General features: G+C 37.8%; 1 protein-coding gene across 13 annotated transcripts in view; it reads left to right on the forward strand.

Annotated features, from left to right (window-relative positions):
• Nucleotides 1-26,071, forward strand: part of mtmr3 (myotubularin related protein 3) — a 143,105-nt gene that overhangs the window by 37,225 nt on the left and 79,809 nt on the right. For 8 of the 13 annotated variants that reach the window (XM_072587375.1, XM_072587382.1, XM_072587385.1 and 5 more), the window contains exons 2-7: nucleotides 4,895-4,941; nucleotides 9,824-9,886; nucleotides 11,373-11,507; nucleotides 11,809-11,888; nucleotides 19,506-19,595; nucleotides 20,627-20,743. In XM_072587375.1, coding sequence (XP_072443476.1) covers nucleotides 11,886-11,888; nucleotides 19,506-19,595; nucleotides 20,627-20,743 — 210 coding nt within the window. In that variant the 5' untranslated portion in view covers nucleotides 4,895-4,941; nucleotides 9,824-9,886; nucleotides 11,373-11,507; nucleotides 11,809-11,885. Of the gene's footprint in view, nucleotides 1-4,675; nucleotides 4,736-4,894; nucleotides 4,942-9,823; nucleotides 9,887-11,372; nucleotides 11,508-11,808; nucleotides 11,889-19,505; nucleotides 19,687-20,626; nucleotides 20,744-26,071 lie in introns of all 13 variants that reach the window. The other 5 variants (XM_072587376.1, XM_072587380.1, XM_072587377.1 and 2 more) reach the window with 4 other exon arrangements.

The raw sequence follows: 26,071 nt of genomic DNA on the forward strand, positions 1-26,071 counted from the left end.
TAGCCTACACATCCCTGGACACTATGTGCAATTTAGCATGGCCAATCCACCTAGGCTGCTCATCTTTGGACCATGGGAGGAAACAGGAGCACTGGGGTTGAAACCCACACAGACACTGGGAGAACGTGCAAACTCCACACAGTCAGCTGATGCTGGAATTGAACCTGGGCCCCGGCACTGTGAGGCAGCAGTGCTAACCACTGAACCACTGTTATCCTTATATATTTTCTCTGTTTTTGCTGGTATGTCCCAGGGAGTCAGTGACCCAGGATAAAAGTTCAGCTTCTTTTTAATTAATCTGTACAGATGGAACTATAGTCCAGATCTTCTGACCCAGAGGTATCACCAATACTCCACCTCAAGACCATTAATTTAAGTTGTAAAACTCATGTCAATATTGCACCAATTCAGTGATGACAAATAGGAAGTAGTAGTAGTAGTAGTAGTAGTAGTACACTTTTCCCAAGGGACTGCTTGTGTGCAGATTTAATATACTGCTGAGAAACCTGAATGTTGATGGATTTGAGCCAGCTTCCTAATGTGCTATTTTGATGGTTTGAATGCACTATTCCAAACCAACTTGCTCTCCTAATTTTGTTCACAGTTGATTGATGGATTTCAAAGGACAAACATTTCAACAAGTTTTTCTTTAAGGCCAAAGATGGAACAGCTGAAATTCTCGTAATCGAAGCTGAATTCCTGGGCAATGGTAACAGAGTAAAACTTCTGAGAAGAGTGATAAATGATTGAGTTCTTGAGTTAGACAACAGGTCTGGTTCAGAGGCCAAATTTTGCAGGCCACTTTGAATGACTTTATATCCATATTGTGTTTTAAAGTAGATTGGGCATAAAAGTTTCAACCCGTTCCTTCATAAGGGTAAAAGTTCCAAATTTGGAGTGCATTTTAAAAAAGGCTGTTTTTTTTAAACTGTGTGCTTGCTGCCTTACTCACCGGGCAGTTGCGGTGCCTGTGTTGTCACTGCCAAAAGATACCATAGCGAGCTTTCTGCATCAAAGATTAGGGCAATCTGTAACATTGAGCAATTCAAAGCTATTTTAAAAGCTACAAAAGCAATAAACTGTTACTTTTCAAATATTTACCTGGTTGCAAATGTTTTTGTAGACTTTATGGAACCAAAAGCAACAGCAGACCATATGGCTGAGCAAGATGGGGAGTTGCAAGCACAATGAGCTCCAGAGTGCCACTCATGCAGTTTTGCAATATCAGGTGTGATTCAGTTGCTAGCGCTCTCACCTTTGAATTTAAATCCTACTCCAGGGCCTGAGCACAGAAATTAAAGTTGATATTTGAAAGCAGTACTGAAAGAGTAGTGTAATATCAGAGGTGTTTACCTTTCAGATGAGATGTTATAACTGAGGCCTGATTTACTTTAGTTGGATGGTAAGGATCCAAAATTCTTCATTATTTTGAAGAGCAGGGAAGTGCTGGTCAATATTAATCATCTTGATCACCATCACCATAATCGATTATCTGGTGTGATCTCATTGTTGTTTTGTGAGAGTTTGCTATGTCTGTATTGGCTGCTGAACTCTCCACGTGGCAAAGGTGACTACGCTTCAAAATGTACTTCGTTGGTTATGAAATGCTCTGAGACAGCTGATCATTGTAAAAAGTGCTATAAAAATGCAAGTCTTTGTTTCTAATTGAGTTGGAAATGTTGATAATAACTACTTTTAGTTATGTACAGGAAAGAAGATAGTGTAATTTTACATCCAGCAGTACTGACTGGGATAGAATATTCAAACAATTAATGTATACAAATCAGGTCACGTATTACATAATGAAGCATATGATATTGTGTACTGAGATTTGTTTAAAAAAAACGAATTCAATCCAAACTGCAATCATTAATTAACATAGAATTCCAAATTATTACAGCAGTTTATCACATTTACTTTGTTTGAATATTGGCTAATCTAACGCTTTGCTATCTACAGCCAAATATTTGCATTGCTTTATCACTATTCCCACTAGATGACTGTCAAAAGTATGCAATCCAATTTGTGTGTGGATGAAAATGGATTGTTGTAAGTCAGACAGAAGTTTGAGCTGTCATTTTATGTTCAGAGGGCAAACAAAATCTTATCTTGAACTCCCATGTACATAATGATCATTTTTAACCTGCTCATGCTTAACTGCAACTTTTAGTTAAGAGATAACTATTATGTCCAACTGAAACTTGAACAGGTCAGAAACCAGAAATTGAAGTATGAAATTGTGGATTTATCTTTCATTCTGACTGCTGAAAGCAGCTACAAGATATCATCACTTAAAGTTGTGGTCACATCCCTGAGATTGACAACTTCAAATTAAATGACTTTCAGTAAGCATTAATTCATGTTAAAGCTGAGGTTAGGTTCTGTAGGACGTTCCATAGCAGGGAAAAAAATGTTTTACCTGTATCCTCAAAGTTGGAATGTATACTTTAAACAGCCAAATTTCCTACATTCACAAATGAAATAATTGTTAGAATAAATACTGTTTTCCTTTTATCGTTTTAACTTTAACATTCTACTCATAGAGCCTCCTTCAGTGATCTCTCTGGGAGTGAAGTCCAGGGTGATGATGCCGAGGGTAATCTCCAATTCCTGTTGGGGCTGTTATTTGTTCCTGATAGTATTGTGGTTGTTGCCTGGTAACATCATCGACAGATTTGCAGCACCCTTTTTTCTCAGTCCTCTGTCACCCCTGAGGTTTGTTTGAGCCATCATTAAGTAGCCCTGCTCCCCCCTGAGGTTTGTTTGAGCCATCATTAAGTAGCCCTGCTCCTCTGTCTAACTTTGGGGCCTTGGCTTTCCTTCCACTCCTGCTGGTCATGGCTGGACTTGCTGGCTATACCTGGCCTCCTTCACTGGATTGGTCACTGGATCTGTAGAACTCCTTGCCTGACAGATAATTATTTTCAAAGATAATAGGAACAAAAGATAAATCCTTACCGTGCTACTTTAAACCTCTCTTTGAAGGTCAATATACCATTTTCCTTCTTCACTGCCTGTTGCACTTCCCTTTTCTCCAACCAATCACCATTCAGATAATCTGCCTTCCTGTTTTTGCTACCAAAATAAATAACCTCACATTTATTTATCTAAGTTGTACTTCATCTACCATGTATTTGCCCACTCAGCCTGTCCGAATCATGTTGAAATATTTCTGCATCTTCCTCACAGTTCACTCTCCTACCCAGCTTTCAGTCATCTGCAAATTTGGCAATGTTATATTTGGTTCCCTAATATCAATCATTAATATATCTTCTGAATAGGTGAGGTCCAAGCACTGATCCCTGTGGTACTCCACTGGTCTCTTATTGCCATTCTTACTCTTTGTTTCCTGTCTGCTGGCCAATTGTCTATCTATGTCCATATACAACCCAAAATCCATTGCACTTTCATTTTACTTGCTTACATCTCTTACATGGTACTTTATCAAATGGCTTCCAAATGTCCAAGTGAACCACATCCACTGGTTCCACTGATAACTCTATTAGTTACAACCTTGAAAAATTCTAATAGATTTTCCCTTGCTAACTCTGACCAGTCCTGTCATATTTTGGAAGTGTTTTGCTGTTAAACTTATGTAATATATTCTAACTATTACTCTATCAATGTCCGGCTAATCAGCCTGTTTTTTTTTTGTACCTCTTTCTTTAAATAATGGGGTTAGAGTACCTACCCTCCAATCTATAGGAGCTATTCCAAAGTCTAAAGAATCTTGAAAGATGGGCACATGTGCGGTCGCTAATTCTAGGGCCACTTCCTTAAATCTTGTGCACGTTACAGCACAAATATATAAAGCTCAGCATTAAGCCTTGTTACTTCAGGCTCAGTTTCTGAAATTCTTTCACAGACCCCCAGGCCTAACTCATGAAAAGTTCCCTTCTCAACTATGCTTTCATAACTCCTGTCAAATATTTTTGTTTGGCTAAACATGATTTTCTTTTAATTCTGTCATGTACTCCAAACACTTGCATGTAAGATGCATTTTATAAGTGGTACTTGCACCCAAAGTTGAGGATATTGATGGAAATTGAGGAAGGAATAAGTGTGTTGACTAACAATTTCCAAGTTTCTTTACAAATGAAAATTGTACTACAACATCAGAAAATAACAAATTGTTTTATCCCTCTTCCAAAAAAATGAAGTTGCACTAAGCAAAGATATTATAAAATGATTAATTTTTAGTTGGTAAGCTAGAAACTCTTATGTGATGAAAGTATTAAGGAGTTAGAAAGGTGTGGACTAATAATGGCCAATCAACAAGTACTTGTTCAACTTTTTTTAACAATACTGGAGAAAATGAATAAATAAAATTCAGCCAGTGTAATTTATGTTGAATTTCTATAAACATCTGATAAATTTGCTTCAACTGCCTTTCATGTACTACCTTTTTTATAAATTATGTATATATATAGCTATTATATACTTAGATGATTGGAAGAGTAAAGCAAAAGTGTCAAGACGTTTGCTCATGTGAGACATATCTATGGTTGTGGTTTTCCAAAGGAGAGTTCACCTTAGAATTTTGTGAATGATCCTGACTTCATTATTGAAGAAGTGGTATCACAATTTGCTATTGATATCAAACTAATATGTATTACGTTTCAGTGCTGACAAGTTTTGCACAGCATATATACATACTTTTAATCAATTTATTCAGATATTTTGTGACACATCTCTGGAGCAGATGGAACATGAATCTGGATATCCTGGCTCAGAGGTAGGGAGACTACCAGTGTACCACACAAGCTGTCCAACAACATAAATACTCTTCAAATTTGAATGTGTTCTGCAAGTACATTCTTAACATTGATACAGCACAATAATCTCAGTTTTAAAAATGCTGAAGGTACAATTTTAATTTGTTGTTTTCTTTCAGATTTATACTGTGGGGAATACATCAATCCAATAGTAACTACATTTTTGGTGAGCGAATTTTGCAATTAACTATTTTCAGAATTAACTAATTGGATGTGTTGAGAATTTGACAGTTGAATGAAGCTTTAATTTAGGTTGAGTTGTAATTTTCACACTGTTTTGCAGAAATGGCTCAAGAATCAAAAACAGAATTTCAAAGTATACATGCAAAACCAGAGAATAATTCATTGAGAATCACCTCCTCAGTTCTATTTCTTGTCTGAAAATTTTCAGTATATCAATTAACGTTATTTTAGTGAGCAAATAGAGTTATAAATCACATACCTGAGGAATGAATTTGATGTGATAATACATACTATATTTAATAGATAGGTACCCTTAGGAATGCCTTCAATTATTTAAACAAAAAAGTGTAAACAACATCTAGGTTTGGACTGATAAGTGATAGGTAAGATTGAGCTCTGAAGGTACCAAGCCAGGACCATCTCAAAAAAGGCAATATCTAGTCATCTCTCCATGACCTGTTCAAAAGGGATGGGTTTCACCTGAACTGGAAAGCAACCAATACCCTGGCAGGGAGATTTGCTAGTTCTATTTTGGGAACCTGTAAACTATTAGAGAGGAAGGGTTAGGGTGACCTAAGTAGCAGTGAAAGTAGAAAAAACAGATGAGGATGGTTCTGAATCAGAAAAGAGCAAGTTGGTTAGAAAAGACAGACAATAGTAAGTCAGAGAATGAGGTAACTTGAAGAATTAAGTTGCATTTATTTCAATGCAAGGAGTCTTGTAAGTAAGGCTGATGAATTCAGGGCATGTATTGGAACATGGGACTGGGATATCTTAGCTACTACAGAAACTTGGCTGAGGGAAGGACAAGATTGGCAGCTCAATGTTCTGGGTTTTATAGGGAGATGCAACTCGTCACAGGCCTCCAGTCTGAAAAACTTCCCTCCACTGCTACTTCCCTCTTGGGAAATAAGACAGGGCAAGTGACTGAAGTAATAGTAGGGAAATACTTTTGGACTAGTGATCATAATTCTGTTAGTTTTAAAATAGTTATGGAAAAGGATAAGCCTTCCGTAAAAGTTATAGTCTTAATTGGGATAAGACAAATTTTAATGGTTTATGTCAAGAACTTACAAAAGTTGATTGCAGGAGACTGTTCACACATAAAGGGATGACTGACAAGAGGAGGCTTTCAAAAGTGTAATAACGAGAGTTCAGAGGCATTATGTTCCTGTTTGAGTGAAAGGTAAGACTGGTAAGATGAGGGAACAATGAATGAATAAAAATATTGAGGTTCTAGTCAAGAATAATAAAGAATCATATATTAGATATAGACAACTGGGATCAAATCAATCCCTTGTAAAAATATAAAGAATGTAGGGACATTCTTCAGAGGAAAATCCAGAAGGCAAAGAGAGGATATGAGAGAGAGCCTTGGCAGATAAGCTTAAGAATAATCCACAGAGATTCTACAAGTACTTTAAGAGCAACTAGAGAGAAAGTAGGATCCCTTAAAGATCAATGAGGTCACCTTTATGTAGAGCTTCAGGAGTTGAGAGAGATATTAAATGAATATCTCATGTCAGTTTTTACATTGGAGAAAGAAATGGAGGCAAGAGAAGTCTGAAATGAGCATTGATGTTTTGAAAACAGTTCACATAAGAGAAAAGGAAGTGCTGGAGTCTTACAAAACATAAAGGTCTATAAATCTTCAGGACTTGATCAAATGTATCCCAGGACGTTATGGGAAGTTAGGGAGGAAATTGTAGGGCCCTGAGAAAGTTTGGTATTATCGATAGCTACATTCCAGTCCATTGGCACCTCACCCGTGGTTAGTGTTCTGCCTTTTATTTAAGGCTGTAAGGGCTGTTGAGGGCTGACCTTACAGAGGTTTATAAAATCATGAAGGGCATAGCAAAAGTCATTTCCCTAACATGGGAGAGTTCGAAACTAGGGGGCATATTTTAAAGATGAGGGGGAAAAGGTTTTGAAAGGACATGAGGCAATTTTTTTATACAGTGTGATTAGTGTGTAGAATGAACTGCCAGAAGAAGTGATTGATGTGGGTTCAATTACAGCACTAAAGACATCTGGCTAAATACATGAATTGGAAAGGTTTGAAGCGATTTGGGCCATATTCAGGCTGGTGGAACTAGTGTAGTTTGGGAACATGTTTGGAGTGGACTAGGTAGACCAAAGGATCCATTTCCACAGTCTATGACTCGAGGACATTACCATCATAGAACCTTCATCCTGGGAGCTGTCACTGATGAGAAATCCAACTACATCAGCTAGGAAAATACTCTGGCTACATGAGTAGGTCAGAAGCTGGGATTCTAGAGCAAATACCTCACCTTCAGACTCTGAAAAATCAGCTCACCATTTGAAAAGCAAATTTCAGCAGTTTGGAGTACTTCTCAGGCATGAATAAGTGCAACTTTGTTTTTAATTGTTTGAAGCTCAGTACCATCCATGACATAATGGACTACATATTTGTCAGCCCATCCACATCTTAAGCATTCCTTCCCATCCACCGTTGGTGGCAGCAGTGTATACCATATACAAAAAGACAACAGCAATTCACCAAGTCTTCCCTTAATAGAGCTTTACAAACTTTCAACCACCCAAAGAGTGTCATGGGCACATAAGAACAGCAATACCTGCAAGTTCCCCTACCAAAACCTTACACCATCCTCATTGGAACTGTATTACTGTTCTTTCATTGTCATTCAGTCACAATCCTGGAACTTTGTTCCGTATATCTTTTGTGGATGTTCCTTAAAAAAAACCACGGACTTCAGCAGTTGAAGAAGTGGTTCACTACCTTCCCTGGAACAATTGAGATTAGACTTAGACATTGTTTTGTTACTTTCTCCATATATACTGCTGAGCCTAAGCACTTCCAAAATTTCAGTAATTCAGCAGTGTTTTTCTTTTGTTGTTTTTTTTCTGATTTATTTGTCAATGGTACTGCAGCCTTACAAGGGTATGTTGATGGTCACAACTGTTTGTTGTGCAAGGATGGCAGAGAGTCTTCTTCCGCCCCCCCCCCCCCCCCCCCCCCCCCCCTGCATTTGCTCATATGGGGAAGGTAGGGATCTCATCCAACGATGATGGAAAAATAGGGATACTTGCCGTAATCAGTGAGAGATTTGAGAGTGAAATTTGCAGAATTGTTGTTGCTGTTATCCTTTCAAGTGATAGAGCTTGTTGAGATTGTCATTTTAGTAGCTTTTTGCATTGAGTCTTGCAGATCATATAAACTGCAACGTTTCATTGGTCAAGAGGGTGGATATTAGGCCCACTAACATATGGATTAGTCAAAGAAATTATTGTCTCATAGATGGTAACATTGCAACTGTGCTTATCGAATTGAGCAATATTAATTCATCTCTCTATTCATTTGAAACTTGTAGGACACAAAGGGGCTTTAAAAGATGTTTGGAAGAATAAGGTGTCATCTGTTTGAAGCACATAAAACTCTTAGCAAGAAGGGGTTAATGCTAAGGTGCTTCTTCTGGGAGAAGTAGATGCCTTGAGTTCGCAGTCTCCAAATAAGGACTTAGCAATTTAGGACTGATGTGACAAAATTTCTTCACACTATTGTGAATTTTTGGATTTATTTACGGCACAGGAGTTGTTCAGTGAATTAAAACACAGGTTGATCGATTTTTGAGTACTGGGGGAAGTAGAGATAGCGTAGTAAGTAAAAAAGATCAGCTAGGTTGTTGAATAGTTGAATGCATGTTATTCTACTGTTTTTTTTCTACCATGTTTAATATTTTCCATTTTGCTTTTAATAAGGGCCCCTATTAAATGAAATCTATTTTTAAAAAGCATTTGAGTTGAAATTGGAAGGGTTATATAGTTGGCTCCAGTTTTAGTACTTGGGTGATCTTCAGAGCATACAGTCTCTTGAAGCCTTGCCATTGTTATGCCAAACCTGGTCAGTAGTGAACACCTGGGCGGCAGGGTGGCACAGTGGTTAGCACTGCTGCCTCACAGCGCCAGAGACTGGGGTTCAATTCCCGCCTCAGGCAACTGACTGTGTGGAGTTTGCACATTCTCCCCGTGTCTGCGTGGGTTTCCTCCGGGTGCTCCGGTTTCCTCCCACAGTCCAAAGATGTGCAGGTCAGGTGAAGTGGCCATGCTAAATTGCCCATAGTGTTAGGTAAGGGGTAGATGTAAGGGTATGGGTGGGTTGCGCTTCGGCGGGGTGGTATGGACTTGTTGGGCCGAAGGGCCTGTTTCCACACTGTAAGTAATCTAACCTCATTTTGGTTGGATGAACTTGGGAGAGTGGCGACATTAAAGGAGAGCTGACTGGGCTTTTATTTTGTTCATAATAGTAATTATCTACTACTTTCGATCCTGGATTTCTGCTATTGGTTTGTATGGCTGCTTTAATATTGAACAATCTAACTGAACACTGTGTTGATTTCTTCATGGGTTTTTCTCTGTTTACCTTATTGAAGGAAGGTCATTAAGACAACAGGAGATGGCTGTGCTGGAGAAGCTTTTTTGACAAGCTTGTGGCAGTAGTTGACTGAGACTGGCCTCCAGTAATTGCAACTTTCTTTGAAACTGACATGATGCCAGTCACTTTGCTTCACCTTTGATTGCGCTGACTTCATTTTTCAGGGACTGCTTGATGCCTTGCCAGTAAAGTGGCACCTTGATTTTGAAGATTTTAATCTTGCCTCACTTGACGTTGTGCTCTTAATTATGTGTTCAGATCAAATCAAGGCTCAGTATTCTTAGCAGAATGATCTGCTGGAACCAATTTAAATGTTGATTCATACATTATTGGTGTGAAGAATGGGCTGTATTTGTGGAGAGAGAAAAACAGTTAATGTTTTAAATACAACATGCCTTGAGGAAGTCATGTCCAACTCCAACCATAAACTCTGTTGCTCTCTCCACAGATGCTGCCAGACTTACTGAGTTTTTCACAATTTCAACATCTGCAGTATTTTTCTTTTATGTTGGTAAGAAGCTAATGCTGACTTCTGTTACATTGCTAATTATTGGGTTGGGGCTGAACAAATAGTAATTAGATGATGTACTCAGTATTTTAGATAGGACGTACTCAGAAATCTTCCGCATTGTCAGGTGTCATATCTGCTGAACCAATTGTTCTTCATGAAAGTCTGTCCTAAATGACTCCACTCTCTTGGCCCCGTCGGACGTTTTGCTCCATCATTTCTACTTCCCTAGCTTAATTTTTCTTTCAGTATCCCATGCCTTCATAATAATTGTCATGACCCTTCAAAATAATTAAGTTGTATATAGAATATTTGAAATAGGTAAAATAATTTTATAAATGAAATAGGTAAAATAATTTTATAAATTCAGTTCTATCTTTTCTAAATCCAGATTGGGGTGCTGCTGTAAACTTAGCTGGTAACTATAAGTGTTGAACTGCCTCAGAACTATTGAAATAGCTGATTTGTTGCAGCTGTCTTTTTGTAAAAAAACAGAAACTGAGAAGTAGTCAGAACTTCAGCTTGGCCATTCTAAAGCTTTTTGGCATCTTAAACTCCGGTTGTCCCCTGATCCTACCACAGTATATGCTCTATGGCCTGAGAACAAGATACCAACAGAGCAAAAACCTAATTTTTAGGGGAATCCTTTGTTCCGTCTCCTCATTCTAGCTTGTATATCAGGCCCCATTGCAATCCAATCTCCATTCTCAGTCCCACTGCATCTGTCCTCAAACAATCCACCAGTTTCTCATTTGTAGTAAGCAAAATAATGCATGTGCTAAAACTTTTGTTTTGGACTATGAAATAACCCCATGAAGGTCAGTATCCCATTACCAAGTCACCCTTTATTTACATGTGCATAGCACATGACACTGACCCAGCTAGTTCAGAGCCGGCTCCTAGAATGAACAGAACTCATGACTCTTCTGTTTATATCTGTCAACCAGGGATCCCTGATTGGCGCAGGTTAACCTGCGCCAATTCAAGGAACACACATTCGGAGTGTTCATCTAGCTGACCCCGTTTCAATCAATACAGGCTACAGGATGAAACTGTCCCTCCCACATCAAATCCATTACTATATCCTGATCTCTTAAAAATGGGATGATTGAAATGTAGTGAAAAATGTATGTGATGCACATAAATACCTATAACTTATAGAGAAAAAGAAGGCAAATGGAAGAACCAAAAGGTGGAAAATAAAACAAAATTTGCAAAAAGAGAACGTCCAAGGCAAAATGCAAGATAACAAAAAAATGACAGTAAAGGACAATCTGATGCAGAAACTAATAAAATCAAAAGGTTGACAAATCACAGATAATAATGAAAAGAGACACAATTAATATTTTATTTGTAGCTACCTTATGTATTTTGTAACTGGAGAGTAAGAGATTTGTTACTGTGTTCTACCTGCCTCTGATTTCTGTGATTAGAACACAAGTGTATTTTCTGCACTTCACCAAAACTTGACTTTTATTTCATTAATCAGATTGATGAGGTCAGATTACCAGTCGTCTTCTCTGTGTGATGCTGATTTAGGGATGACTTGATCGATGGCTGCAATTAGTTTGTGAACCCAAGTCACTATTCCATGAACTGATGATGACTGAAAAAGTAAATTGAGGTAAGTGCATGAATAAAACTTGCTTCAGAACGATTGACCACTAACGTTTTTTTGTCTACAAATGTGCAGATATTTTTGACTCTGGTATTAGGACTACATGAGGAAAAAAAGATGAAAAAACTAAAAGGAAAGCATGTATCAAAAAAATCAGAAGAATGAACTTGTATTTCATTCCTTTTAAATTGTGACTTAAATCTTGTTGACCATTGCACTTGTGCGAGTTGACTGTTTTGCTGTACTAATTTGTTTCTGCCTTTATTTTTCTGGTGTGTATTAACCCTATTTAATTTTGAATTTTCAGATTTGATCTCCAGTGAGACAGAAGTACAGAGAAGTGATACTGAAGAATAATACACAATATTGAACTGTGGAATTGACATGGTAAGTTGGTTGCTAGTTTTATAATTTTTATAGTGCAATCTCTTAGATCCTCTAAATTCTTCCTGAATTGCTCTTTGTCCTTTAAGGGCTTTATATTCCATGAATGGTTCCTTATAAGTTTTGAACATGATGCACATCTCTGCCAGACTGCTATATGACACCATCCTTTGTAGCCCCTGCATTTTAAAAATTAACATTTTGCTTTGCATTGGAATATTTTTGATTATTGAACAAGCCAACCATACTTTTTAAAATTGCACTCGCGTTAAGTATTGCATAAACAAGACATTTTGTCAAAGCTTTTCATCTTGTACTCATCCAGACAATTCACAAGAATTTCAATAAAGAGAAAAGCTAATATTTATACATTTTCAGAGGAAAGTGCAGCTTGGCTGACAGGTGGACTCTGGTTGATGTATTTCCATGGAGAACATAGTAGTAGCTACCTGAATGAGTGCAATTCCAATGATACTCAATAAGTTGATACCATCCAGGACAAAACAACCTACCTGATTTGCAAAATATTCACATGGCCATGTAATGGCTATGTACTCAGGAGCAGCAATATGTACCATATATAAGATACACTGCATCAATTTACTTAGGCTCCTTAATCAGCACCTACCAAACCATGATCACTTTCATCTAGAAAGATAATAGCAGCAGATACATGGAAACCTCACAATTCACATGTTCCCTTCCAAATCACTCATCATCCTAACTTCGAAATATATTACTAATCTATCAGTATCTTGGGGTTAAAATCCTGGAACTCCCTCATGAATGGCATTGAGGATCTACCTCGAGCACATGGTCTGCAGTGGTTCGAAAGCAGCTCAAGTCCACCTTCTCAAAGACAATGAAGGATAGATAATAAATGTTGGTCTATCCAGCAACGTCCAGAATTTAAAAACAATAATTTAGCAATGAGTGACTGTTGACTGCCAAGCTCGGTTTAGATTTCAAACCAGGCAGGTTAACCTTTCTTCATTGGTCAGGCATTTTTTGAGAAATGAATCAGTGAATGACTGTCAGCTATTTTTTTGGGTTGAAACAGACACACGTGTTCGTTTTGTCTGCAAAGAAAGTAGCCCTGTGTGTTGAAACTGTTTAGCTTTTAATACAGATGTGTTCTGCCCTGCAAGCTCAATTGATAATCTTTAAATTGGTTGTCCATGTAATTTTTGGCACACTTAAGATTATCTAGCAAAAATGTTGTCTAATTGTAGAATAACATCTAATGTTGGACTATATTGTGAACACAGGTTGGGGTTGGTATGGTCAATATCTTGCTGGTTGTGGCCAAAGGGATATGCTGTTTGATATGATCCACTAGCCTTTGAGATATACAAACTACATACCTGACATAATTACTGCACTGAAACTCAGATGCAGCATTGATTATTTTGTGTGATAAGCAGAACATCTGCTTGATAACATCCTGTTAGTGGCAAATACAACTTGTGTTGCTACTGTACTTAGTGCGTTACCATTTCTGTCCATGTGTAGAATACTGTTAATCATCGTAGGAGTTAGGAACAGTACTTGACAGGAACCAAGTTCATATAGGAGGTGCTCACTTTATACTAAGTACAGCAACTAAATCTGCTTTGACTGTTGAGAATCTAGTCAATGAATTCTTTTGCTGGAATTGGGCATAAATTCTTCTGTACTACTTTGCATTTTTATGGATAAAATAATATCTTGGCAATTTAATGAAGCAATTAAATAGCTAACAAAATACTTGTATGGCATAATGTAACTTAAATAAGGTTATTTAGTGTAATTGTCACTTGGAATAAAGTGAAGTTATGGTTTATCAGTCAAAAGGATGCATAAACATTAGAGAAGGTGCAGAGAGGGAGATGAATAATTGAGAGTCTGACAATTCAGTATTAGGAACATTTTATTCTTTAAAACATATTTCAAACTCTGCAGCCTATACAGTTGAGGGGAATTTTCATGAACTACAATAAAATGTTGATCTGTTCAGACAAAGTACATTCAGAATATTTTAAAATGAGAACATGATAGGTCATATCACCAATGTCAATACTGAAAAATAATTTTGGAGCACATTCGTCATTGGACTGGAATGACTTGCCGGAGAATTTGTTGCAGAAACATAATTTAGGCTGATGGAATAGAGTTAACATATTAGAAGGCAAGTTTTGTGTTGGCTTTAAAATTTCTAAACATATGACGCCTTTATCTCACTGTACCAATGTAGTTCCCCTTTCAATTTCCTCTGCTACAAGAGCAGTTGGCTACAAAAGAAGGAAAAAAATATGGGGACATTTGCTTGTTGCAGAGTCATTGAAATTATAAGAGTTTGATTTTTCTGAATTGTTTTAATAATTGATTGCTGTTAAGTTACTTTATGAACATCTTCATTCCAGAATAATCTACACAAATGTAGAGCTCTAACTTTTCTAGGAGTGCAATTAACGTTTTCCTAGGAGTAAACACATGCCACTATTGTGACATAGATTCACTTTTATATTGTCTTCATGTTCCGCAGTTCCTCTTACTTGTGTGGTGACATTACCAATCATTCTCATTCCGACAAAAAATTCTTAACAGGACTTTTTTTTTGTTGTTAACCATAAAATGTTAAATTACTTTGCAAAATCAGGAAATTTATGCAGGCCCAAATTATATGCTTTTCTCTTGAGAAACAGCATTTTAGTTAGAGATTTATTGCAACTTAGAAACAATTTTCTCTTTAAAAGTATACCTACTGAGTTGCACAGTCAAGAGATGGAGACCCAGTAAGTGCTCACTCTTTATATATCAAGCCACTACACACTGCAAGATTGATTTAGCTCAAGTAAATAGAGATAATCAGTGCCATAAGCAAAACTCCTCCTTCCAGCTACCTTAAATCTCCAAGATCGCCACCTTTGCTCCAGTTAATATTTTTCCTATCAAAAGCATTCACTCCTTAAGGTCAGTGTTTGGTTCTGTACAGATGAGGCAAATTCAGTCACCTTACATGTATATTATGCTCTCCTCATTTCCCCACCTTTCTTCCGGGATCCAATTTTATCATATTCTGCTTTCCAGCCTGTTCATGAAGTTTGTGTGTAGAAGATCTGACCTCTATACTAAAAATAGTAAGTTTGCAGATGATACCAAAATTGGTGGTGTAGTGGACAGTGAAAGCTTTATCCCTCAATTTGGAAATGTCCAGCAGACAGGAAAGATACAAAAATAAAATATCTGTTGATACTTTCATATTATCATCCCAGTAGCAATTCAAGGTCACTACCAAGTTTAGCAGTAGGGAAATCTCACTTGAAAATCTTGTTTTTGCATAATTATGGATCTTCCTATTATCTGGTGGCAGAGTAAAAGTGAAAGGAAGGAAATTCCTTCTGCTCTTTTGCATGTTCCTCTAGTGAAAGGAGATCAGACTAATTTGAGAAATTTTAGAGTATGCGATTTGGATAGTCACATCATAGTTAATGAAAGTGCACAGTTTACCCCTTCGTTGCATCATCCAAAAGCACTAGTGTACTGATCACACCCAATTCTGTATCATCATCATTATTCTTGTTCTTCTGCTGTTGCTAAATTATCAGATTGCATATCCAGCATCCAGTATTAGATGAGTAGAAATTTCTCGAATTAAATATTGGTCAGACTAAAGCTACTGTCTAAAGCCCTGCTTCAAACATTCCCTAGCTACTGACTCCATCCCTCACCCTGGCACCCTAATTCCTGCCTAGATTAAAACAGATTGTTTGTAAATTAGTGCCATATATAGCCCTGGGGTGAACTTCTAACTTCATGCCACCACCAAGTCTATCTGTTTCAATTTTTGAAACATTACTTGCAGCCCTACCTCAGCTTGTCTACTGCTAAAAGCTTCATTCCTAAATGAAAACAAAGTGCTGGAGAAACTCAGCAGGTCTGGCTAATTTGTGCAGGGATAAGTAGCTAATATTTCAAGACCAGTTAGGACTTCTTTAGAATACAAAAGTTTTGTTCATGCCTTTGATACCCCGAGGATTTCACTGTTCCAGTATATTGCTGGCAACCACATTCTACCTTCTGTAAATTTGAGCTGAAAATTTTGTTACCAGTGTCCTTAATGTCATCATGTTAACCTAACACCCATGTGCCTACTTTCCTACTTTGGCACCAGGTTAAGCAATGCCTTGATTTTAAAATACATGTTTTCAAAATCCATGGATTAGTTCTTTTCTACTTCTGCAAACTCCTTGCAATTCAAAACCTTTCCGGATATTTATGCTCATCTATTTCCACAACTCTGCTCCACGAATAATCACCATGCTCTATCTGCCTCTACCAAAAGCTCTGAAATTTTCTCTCTAAACTTTTGAACATTTCTAACTCCTCTATTTCTTCCTCTGCACCTTCCTCTTTAATCAAGCATTTGGCTATGAACCCAATCATGCCTTCGCAGCTCAGTACCAATTTTGTTTTACAACACTCTTGTGAAGTTCCTTGGGTTGCCTTACTATGTTCAAGGTGATCTATAAATGTAAGTTATTTCACAGGTCTTGGAAAACTTTCTCAACACTGGCTATTTTGTTGCAATGTATGATGGGAAACTTTCCAACTATATTGAATATATTTTCTTTATAAATGATGACACATAGTATGTGAGATTAGCTAGCAATTGCAAGCTCCAATGACTTAACATAAGCATTCAATAATTTCACAAAGTGTTTAAAGGTTTGCTAAAGAGTTAGCTATCATGGTTTTCAATTCAAAATATCATCCAATGTTCTAATGACATGCCAATTTATGGTTCCATGTTTCCTCTGACTATTGCTGCTTTATGTCCAGATTTAGCTCATCTCAGTCTTTATTTTAAAAAAAATTGCATTGTGCAGTTGGATATGTTCTATGCTCATTTACAATGCTAGTGTATCAAAGCTGCAACTCTAATAATAGGTCGGATAGGATAGATTGAGTGAGTGATTCAGGCAACTTTAGACATGACTACTTTTGTATTCATCTTGTGTGAAAATAAATTTTCTTTTCTAAAGCAAAGAAAATTGAGTTTTAATGCTATGGAGATTCTGACCCGCTATTATGTACGAAGTATTTCAGCAAACCATTATAACTGAAGCCTTTTTTTACAAACTCATCCTTCAAAGTTCTAAGAAATTAAAATAGGCACTAAGTGTTGATCTTTTATATAGGCAGTGCCTAATGAGTCTGCCACTGGTCACTGACATTTTCCACAGAGTGAGGTGCCCACCTAAAGTTTGAAGGCCTCACAGCATTTTAGCCTAGTTATTTAACGTGTATAGACGTGTCCTTTTGAGAGAGCTAATGTTATGTTAATTTTGTAAAGAGCTTTCCTGAATAAGAATGTATAGAGTAGAGCATTAATTTGAATTTGTACTCGCTTTCACCAGAGGATGAGCTTCTAGTTCTGCTTAGCAAGAAGAACAGTTGGTGAAGGAAGGCAATTTATAAGAAGGGGAGCATTCCAATAGCACCTAGCAACCAGAAAGAATGAATTTGGAAAAAGCTAATGATTGGATAGCCTGTCCTTGATGTCATAAATGGTACTGGTACTCTTTTTCGTCAACTAGAAACGGATCATAGAGTCATAGATATGTACAGCATGGAAACATACCCTTTGGTCCATCTCGTCCATGCCAATCAGATATCCCAACCTAATTTAATCCCATTTGCCAGCACTTGGTCCTTATCCCTGTAAACTTTCCTAGTCATTTACCTATGCAATTGCCTTTTAAATGTTGTAATAGTACTAGCCTCCATCACTTCTGCTGACAGCTCATTCCATTCACACACCATCTTTTGCATGTAAAAGTTACCCCTTAGGTCCCTTTTAAAGTTTTTGCCTCTCACCCTAAACCTATGCCCTCTCGATCTGGACTCCTCTACCCCAGAAAAGCACAGCCGGTCAGGCAGTGTTTGAGGAGCAGGATAGTTGACATTTCAAGCATAAACCCATTATCAGGAAGGGCTCCTGCTGCTTGGATGCTACCTGACCAGCTGTGCATTTCCAGTGACACACTCTTCAACTCTGATCTCCAGCGTGTGCAGTCTTCACTTCCTTCGAATTGGTTTGAGTAGACACATCTGTTCCTTCATAATTGACATAATTTTGATTCAGTACAATGGAAATGGAAACATCAAAGTTACAATATTTTGATAAATCATTTTGCTTTACTGTTTTGTAATGTGTTATAATTGTTTTGAGCTTCAAACAGATACATGTATATAGTTATATAATGTGTACAAACATGTTTTGCCTTTAGTTGTTTATTCTAACATTCTATAATCTAGAAAATTCTGAAAACCAGAAATGACTTAATCCTAAGAATTGTGGACTGGCAAAGTTTCAGTGTACAGGTAGTTCTCGTATAAAGCATGTTTCTGCAGTGCAATTTGGCAAAAACTTCACTGAAGAATTAGGGAATGGTATTTTCAAGAATGCTTACCTCTGTTCGCAATTGTGAGATTCCAGTCTCGATCATTTTGAATGCTTTGTTCTATGCATGCGCCAGTGTCAGTGCTGAAGTCTCCATGCTGTTCTGCACATGTGCTGATGTCAGCTGCCATCTGAACATCTGAGAGGTACAGTCCTGTATATTGAGCAGCTTCATCTCAAAAATTAAGCTCGTGATTGTTTCTTTGCTCTCCCTCCGAGACAAGAATATTCTTGTATAATTCCTATATAAGCCCTGTATAATTCCTGCAGGATTGCATTACTCTTATACATACCATTTGTCCTTCTAATTTGTTCTTGTGTCTGCATATCACGCAGTCTAAACCAACTCCCAAGAAACAGTCAGAAGACAATCATTCACAGCCATCCACTTCCAGAACCACAACTGCATCTGAAGGTGGTGATGATGATGACCCTCTGTTCCTGCATTAACAATTTTTTTTCAATGTAATGTGTCAAATCTACTTTTGTTTTATTATGATTTAAACCTCCATTCAGGCTAACCTATACTTCATGTTAGGCGTTTGAGTGATTTTTGAGTGATCGTGAGTGTTTTCTTTTGCTGGTCTGCCAACCCCACTTTTCCCATAGGTCCCCTTATTTCCTTTAAGCGATTTTGTATAACTATGGCATTATAGGAGAACTACCTGTATCATAACTGTAATTCAGCAGCTAAAGTATCAGTTTGGTATTTTTGAGGCAAATTATCTTGGGAAACCGCTATCGTGAGCATTGACATCCATCATAAGCAACAGATTGCCAGAAATAAAAAAAAAAGCAGGAGGTGTTGGAGAAACTCAGCAGACCTGGAGAGAAAGGAGTGTTAACATGAGTCTGAAGTCAGACTGGACTTTAAATGTTAACTCTTTCTCTCTCCACAGATGCTGATAGACATGAATTTTTCAAGCACTTGTTTGAATTTCAGATTTCCAGCATCTGCAATATTTTGTAAGAGTTTGCCAGAATGTGCGCAGCTTAAATCATGTGGTTCTGACAAACCTGGTGTCATGAGTGTGTATGCATTTGAATAATGAATAAAGCCCTACACAATAGGTAGTCTTTATATCTCTAATGCAGAAGGTGGGGCCACTATAAATTGACAGGGCAATCATGTATGTACATTCTTTGACTACAAAGAAAACTATTTCTCCTTTCAGGATGAAGAAGGACAACATAGTTTGGAGTGTATCCAAGCCAATCAGATCTTTCCTAGAAAACAGCTAATTAGAGAAGAAGAAAACCTCCAGGTATAGAAGAAAAATGTGGATTTAATTGGAAGTACTGTAGACTTTCAGCCAGTTTTCCATTTACAAATGAGGTATTCTGATCATTTCCATGGTAAGTGATGATCTGCTTAAATAAAATCCATTTGTCAACATCAAATGTTCAAATCATGTGCTCCAAAATGACATTAAGATCACTACTTCTCCAATCCCAGCTTATCTTTGGTGTCTGATGCTTGATATCCTCTTGGTACTGATATTAAGCCTTGCATTTCCACAGCATCGTTCATTAGGGTTAGGACCTCAGGATGTCCCTAATTAAGTGCTTTTCAATTGCAATTGAAGTTGGAATGTGGCAACCAAATTGCAAAAGCAGCTCTCACAAACAGCAGTGTTATGATGAAAAAGTTTTTTTTTCATGAGGGATGAATATTAGATAAGACTCTATTGAAAACTACTTTGATCATTGTCAAAATATTGCTGTGGGATCTTTCACACCCAAGATGGGACCTCTATTTAACTTTTCTCTTGAAAGAATGCAGCACTCTTTCACTGCTGTACTGTAATGTTAGCCAAGATTATGTTCAAGTATCAAGTGGGATTTGACCCACAACCTTTTGTGAGTGCTACCAGCAAACCACAGCTGACAAAACAAAATCAACCAGCAGGAATCTTCTAACAGGATCTCCTAGTGCTAACTAGGATCTCCTCATGCTAACTTCCCTTCCACGCACACATACGTACATCAAAAATGCTGCTTTTGTTGCATTGAATTCCTGAATTCTGCGTACTCATGTTATCGATTGAAGGTTAGCATTTTATTCACATTTTCGGATTATTGTCTCTCAAAAGTTCAAGAACTCTACACAACAAAAGCTAGTTATTTTTCCATCCCCATCTGCTCTGCACCAGAGTGCTAACCATGTATTTGACGGCTGAGCCAAGATTGTGGCTGTGAATTTCTAGATAAACAGATACAGTATTAATTTGCAGTATTTTGTTTATTCATAGCTAATGCTGAATAATAACTGCTTCCCCATTATTTAACATTGTAGGTTCCTTTTCCTGAGCTTCATGGGGAAAGTACAGAATACATAGGACGTGCTGAGGATGCAGTTATTGCTTTGTCTAACTACAGATTGCACATCAAATTTAAGGAATCAGTTGTTAATGTAAGTGTTGAAAGAATCTTTAAATAGTCAGATGGATTTGAATTTTTGAATCCTGTAATGAATTTATTTTCTGTGCTGGATAATAAGTGCAAATAATAAACCAGTTGAGGTTTTCATAAGAATAACTATATTCTATAACGATATACATGTCTGAAAGCATGATGGAAAATGGTGATTCTGTCACTTTTGCAATGATCAAGATGCAAATGTATGCAAAGTTTTGGTTATTCTTAACTGTAAAAATATTTAACTTTTTGGAGCGGTATGATACATTATAGTGTAAGAGGAAAATGGGAGGCGTTTGAGGAATTACTTCCAATTCAGACAGGCTTATGATTAAAAGCTGCATCAAATTTCCAATCTGCAGTGCATTTTCTGAAATGTTTCTTCATGCCATCTAACTCATTTTTTGCTTTTCCCTTTTTCCTTTATATTTTTTCCTCCTCTCCTTTCTCTCCCTCCCTCTACTTGCCTTTGGGGTCCTCTTTGATCTACTTTTCCATGCAAGCTTTTGTTTTTACAGCATCCTGAATTCTTCTATAACACATCTCCCTTCACTTGCCACATTGACAGTCGTCTTCTTCATTCCTCCTTACAGCCACCACACATGTGCATCCTTTTCCCTGCTGTCTGCGCATGCTCTCCTCCACAATCTATCAGCTTCTTATTCTTGTGGTTTCCCTTTGTTTATCTTCTGTCTTATGATTTTTACCTCCATGTCTCTGAGGTTAACATAAAGACTGTCTTTCTCAACTTCATGCCTATCAGGTTAAACAACAATGAGTCTTCTCTCTCTGTCTCTGTCTCTGTCTCTCTCTCTCTCTCTCTCTCTCTCTCTTTTGAGAAAGCAGCACTAGGACTATGGCAACTTTATCTTTCTACTTCTACACTGATTTTTTTCTGTCCAGAATCTCAACAATAAGTAACCACTCTGGTATATAGGAGCCATTCAGGCAAGTTGGAGACCACAACATGTAAGGTTAAGTGCGCAATTTAATCAGTGCTGTATTATTGTAAAAGCAGTGATGTCAGGATCTGGACGATTTGGGTGAGCAAGGGGAACAGCATAATTTTAATACTGTCAAGAGCATAAAGAGAAAAGCTGTTTTTTGGGAGGGTATAATTAATTTTAGAAGCTCTATCAAAAAACCATTTGATTCTGCCTGCAAGTTTTTGAAAGGCAAATGATTTTGTTTAAAAGTGATTGCCTATGCAGAACGATCAATGGAAGATACCAGTTAAGAGGTGCTCCACAGCCTGGGTAAAATTGAGAATTGACTAAAAGTAGCAGAATTTTGCCAGAGGATTGTACATTTCTGCTTTACAGAATTCTATAAATATATCTCAGTTGCACATTTTTACTGATACATGGAGAACTTGAAAAGTTGAGTTTTATGACTTTTGAAGAATTTTATCTTGTTGTCATGTAACTGGAAAAATGTTTGCATTAAAGATATAATCTATTGGATTTAATTCAAGCAAAGAAATGAAAATGACAATAGACCATAGGTGCAGGAGTAGGCCATTCTGCCCTTCGAGCCTGCACCACCATTCAATATGATCATGGCTGATCATCCTTAATCAATATCCTGTTCCTGCCTTATCTCCATAACCCTTGATTCCACTATCCTTGCGAGCTCTATCCAACTCTTTCTTAAATGAATCCAGAGACTGGGCCTCCACTGCCCTCTGGGGCAGAGCATTCCACACAACCACCACACTCTGGGTGAAGAAGTTTCTCCTCATCTCTGTCCTAAATGGTCTACCCCGTATTTTTAAGCTGTGTCCTCTGATTTGGCACTCACCCATCAGCGGAAACTTGTTTCCTGTCTCCAGAGTGTCCAATCCTTTAATAATCTTATATGTCTCAATTAGATCCCCTCTCAGTCTTCTAAACTCAAGGGTATACAAGCCCAGTCGCTCCAGTCTTTCAGCATAAGGTAGTCCTGCCATTCCAGGAATTGACCTTTGTGAACCTACGCTGCACTCCCTCAATAGCCAGAATGTCTTTCCTCAAATTTGGAGACCAGAACTGTACACAATATCCAGGTGTGGTCTCACCAAGGTCCTGTACAGCTGCAGAAGCACCTCTTTGCTTCTATACTCAATCCCTCTTTGTATGAAGGCCAGCATGCTATTAGCCTTCTTCACTACCTGCTGTACCTGCATGCTTACCTTCATTGACTGGTGTACAAGAACACCCAGATCTCTTTGTACTGCCCCTTTACCTAAATTGATTCCATTTAGGTAGTAATCTGTCTTCCTGTTCTTGCCACCAAAGTGGATAGCCATACATTTATCCACATTAAACTGCATCTGCCATGCATCTGGCCACTCACTTAACCTGTCCAGGTCACCCTGTAATCTCCTAACATCCTCCTCACATTTCACCCTGCCACCCAGCTTAGTATCATCAGCAAATTTGCTAATGTTATTACTAATACCACCTTCTATATCATTAATGTTTATTGTAAAAAGCTGCGGTCCCAGCACTGATCCCTGCGGTACCCCACTGGTCACAGCCTGTCATTCCGAAATGGAGCCGTTTATCACTGCTCTTTTGTTTCCTGTCAGCCAACCAACTTTCAATCCAAGTCAGTACTTTGCCCCCAATACCACGTGCCCTAATTTTGCTCACTAACCTTCTATGCGGGACTTTATCAAAATCTTTGTGAAAGTCCAGCTACACTACATCTACTGGATCTCCCTCGTCCATCTTCAGAGTTACATCCTCGTAAAATTCCAGAAGATTAGTCAAGCGTGATTTCCCCTTCATAAATCCATGCTGACTCTGACCTATCCTGTTACTACTATGTGTCGTAATTTCATCCTTTATAATAGACTCCAGCATCTTTCCCACCACGGAAGTCAGACTACCTGGTCTAAAATTTCCTGCTTTCTTTCTCTCACCTTTCTTAAAAAGTGTACAACATTAGCCACCCTCCAATCCACAGGAACTGATCCCAAATCTATCGAACTCTGGAAAATAATCCCCAACGCATCCACGATTTCTCGAGCCACCTCCTTCAGTACCCTGGGATGTAGACCATCAGGCCCCAGGGGCTTATCAACCTTCAGGCCTAAGAGTCTCTCCAACACCAATTCCTGGCAAATATAAATTCCCTTAAGTTCAGGTCCTTCAGCCACTGTTACCTCAGGGAGATTGCTTGTGTCTTCCCGAGTGAACACAGATCTGAAGTACCAATTCAATTCTTCTGCCATTTCTTTGTTCCCCGTAATATATTCCCCTGTTTCTGTCTTCAAGGGCCCAATTTTAGTCTTAACCATTTTTTTGCCTTTCACATACCTAAAAAAGCTTTTACTATCCTCCTTTATATTTTTGGCCAGTCTACCTTCGTACCTCATTTTTTCTCTGCGTATTTCCTTCTTAGTAATCCCCTGTTGTTCTTTAAAAGCTTCCCAGTCCTTCGTTTTCCCACTTATCTTTGCTATGTTATACTTTTTCTCTTTTAACTTTATATGTTTCTTAACTTCCCTCATCAGCCACGGCCACCCATGCCACCTCCGAGGATCTTTCTTCCTTTTTGGAATGAACTGATCCTGCATCTTCTGCATTATGCACAGAAATATCTGCCATTGTTCCTCCATTGTCATTCCTGCTAAGGTATTGCACCATTGAAATTTGCCAGCTCCTCCCTCATAGCTCCATAGTTCCCTTTATTCAACAGAAATATTGTCACTTCCGATTGTACCCTCTCCCTCTCAAATTGCAGATTGAAGCTTATTGTATTATGGTCACTACTTCCCAATGGCTCCTTCACTTCGAGGTCCTGATCAATTCTGGTTCGTTGCACAATACCAGATCCAGAATTGCCTTCTCCCTGACAGGATCCAGCACTAGCTGTTCTAAGAATCCATCTCGGAGGCACTCCACAAAGTCTCTTTCTTGAGGTCCAATACCACCCTGATTCTCCCAGTCTACCTGCATTTGAACTTTCTGAATTCTACTTTAAATCTCATTCCTATGTCAGCAAAAGATTTTCTGTTTTTGTTTTGGTGTCCTGTGTAGTATATATATCAAAATGCCTATTGTGAAATGACATTAAATATAATTTTTTTGAAGTAATCCTAGCATTGATGAAAATGTTATAGCGTAATGCTGACTGTGCACTGTGACATTACAGACGTTTATGCACAATTGAGATATGCTGTAGTTTTAAGCTAACTGTGTACAATGATAATAAAAATTTCCTGAAACAGTATTGTAACTAGACCTTTTTAGTGTATTGGTAGTTTTGTATTTCAGGAAATGTCAAATGTAAGCAACAAGCTTTAATGTTGTATGATACTTAGTAATTTTTAACTGTTAGCTCATCAATGACTAGCACCATTACAGTCAGTTCTTCTATAATGCAATGGTTGTGTTCTTGTGCAACCCTGAGTTATAGAAAAATCATGCTTTAGAAACAGCGCTTAAAGTGTTGATGATGTGATTGTGTTACTGCCAATGCATATTTTAAAAATTCACACTTTACAAGCAGCATCCCCAATTTGCACTCACATTACATCAAATTCATGCGAACCAAACATGTGTTATAGCAAAGCGACCTGTACTACTTCATCCTATAGGCAACTCTGCTTTCTACAGAAGCGATCTGAGTTTGGGATAACAAGATGCATACTTGCATTGCTACAAAAACAAAACATTTCAAATAGACACCGTATCAAGTATTAGTGCTCATTACTGTGCTTTACCTGGAATCCTTACAACACTGCTGAAGGATTGTAGTATTTTAGTGTATTAACATTATCACTGCTAAAATGCAATTAACGTAAGATTATGCTACAAACTAATACCTGTTTCAACTTTTTAAAAAAGGTGCTTCTCCCTGACTAAATTTATTTGTGCCAGTAATTAAATCGTAATTGAGTGGTTATAATTGAAAATGTCTTCTACTTGTGCCAAAATTATTGTGCACTTCAGAGTTGGTCTATCAGTTCTAGATGTTTCCTTGCCAGCTACATTAAGCTGGAAAGATAGACAGTCTAAGCCATGCAATCAGTTGTATCTTCTTGTACTGCTTGTCTCTCATCTTTGAAGGAGTAATGTGTGTTCAGTAGGACTTGTGTGGGCTTTTGTTAACTGTTAGGGGATTAAAAGAATTTTGGTATAAAAACAAGCCTTTATGTTCTTAGTATTACTGTAGTACAAAGAATAAAAGGCTCCTCCACTTCCCTATTTTATAAACTCCATACTTTTTAAAAAATTCAACTTTCTGTTTAAAATAGTAAAGCATACTGGAATACGGTAACATGGGAATCTGAGATCATGTAAGATATTTTCCATGTGGCTCAAGAACTCAGTTT

The sequence above is a fragment of the Chiloscyllium punctatum genome, chromosome 17 (assembly GCF_047496795.1).
Source record: "Chiloscyllium punctatum isolate Juve2018m chromosome 17, sChiPun1.3, whole genome shotgun sequence".
NCBI lineage: Eukaryota > Metazoa > Chordata > Chondrichthyes > Orectolobiformes > Hemiscylliidae > Chiloscyllium > Chiloscyllium punctatum.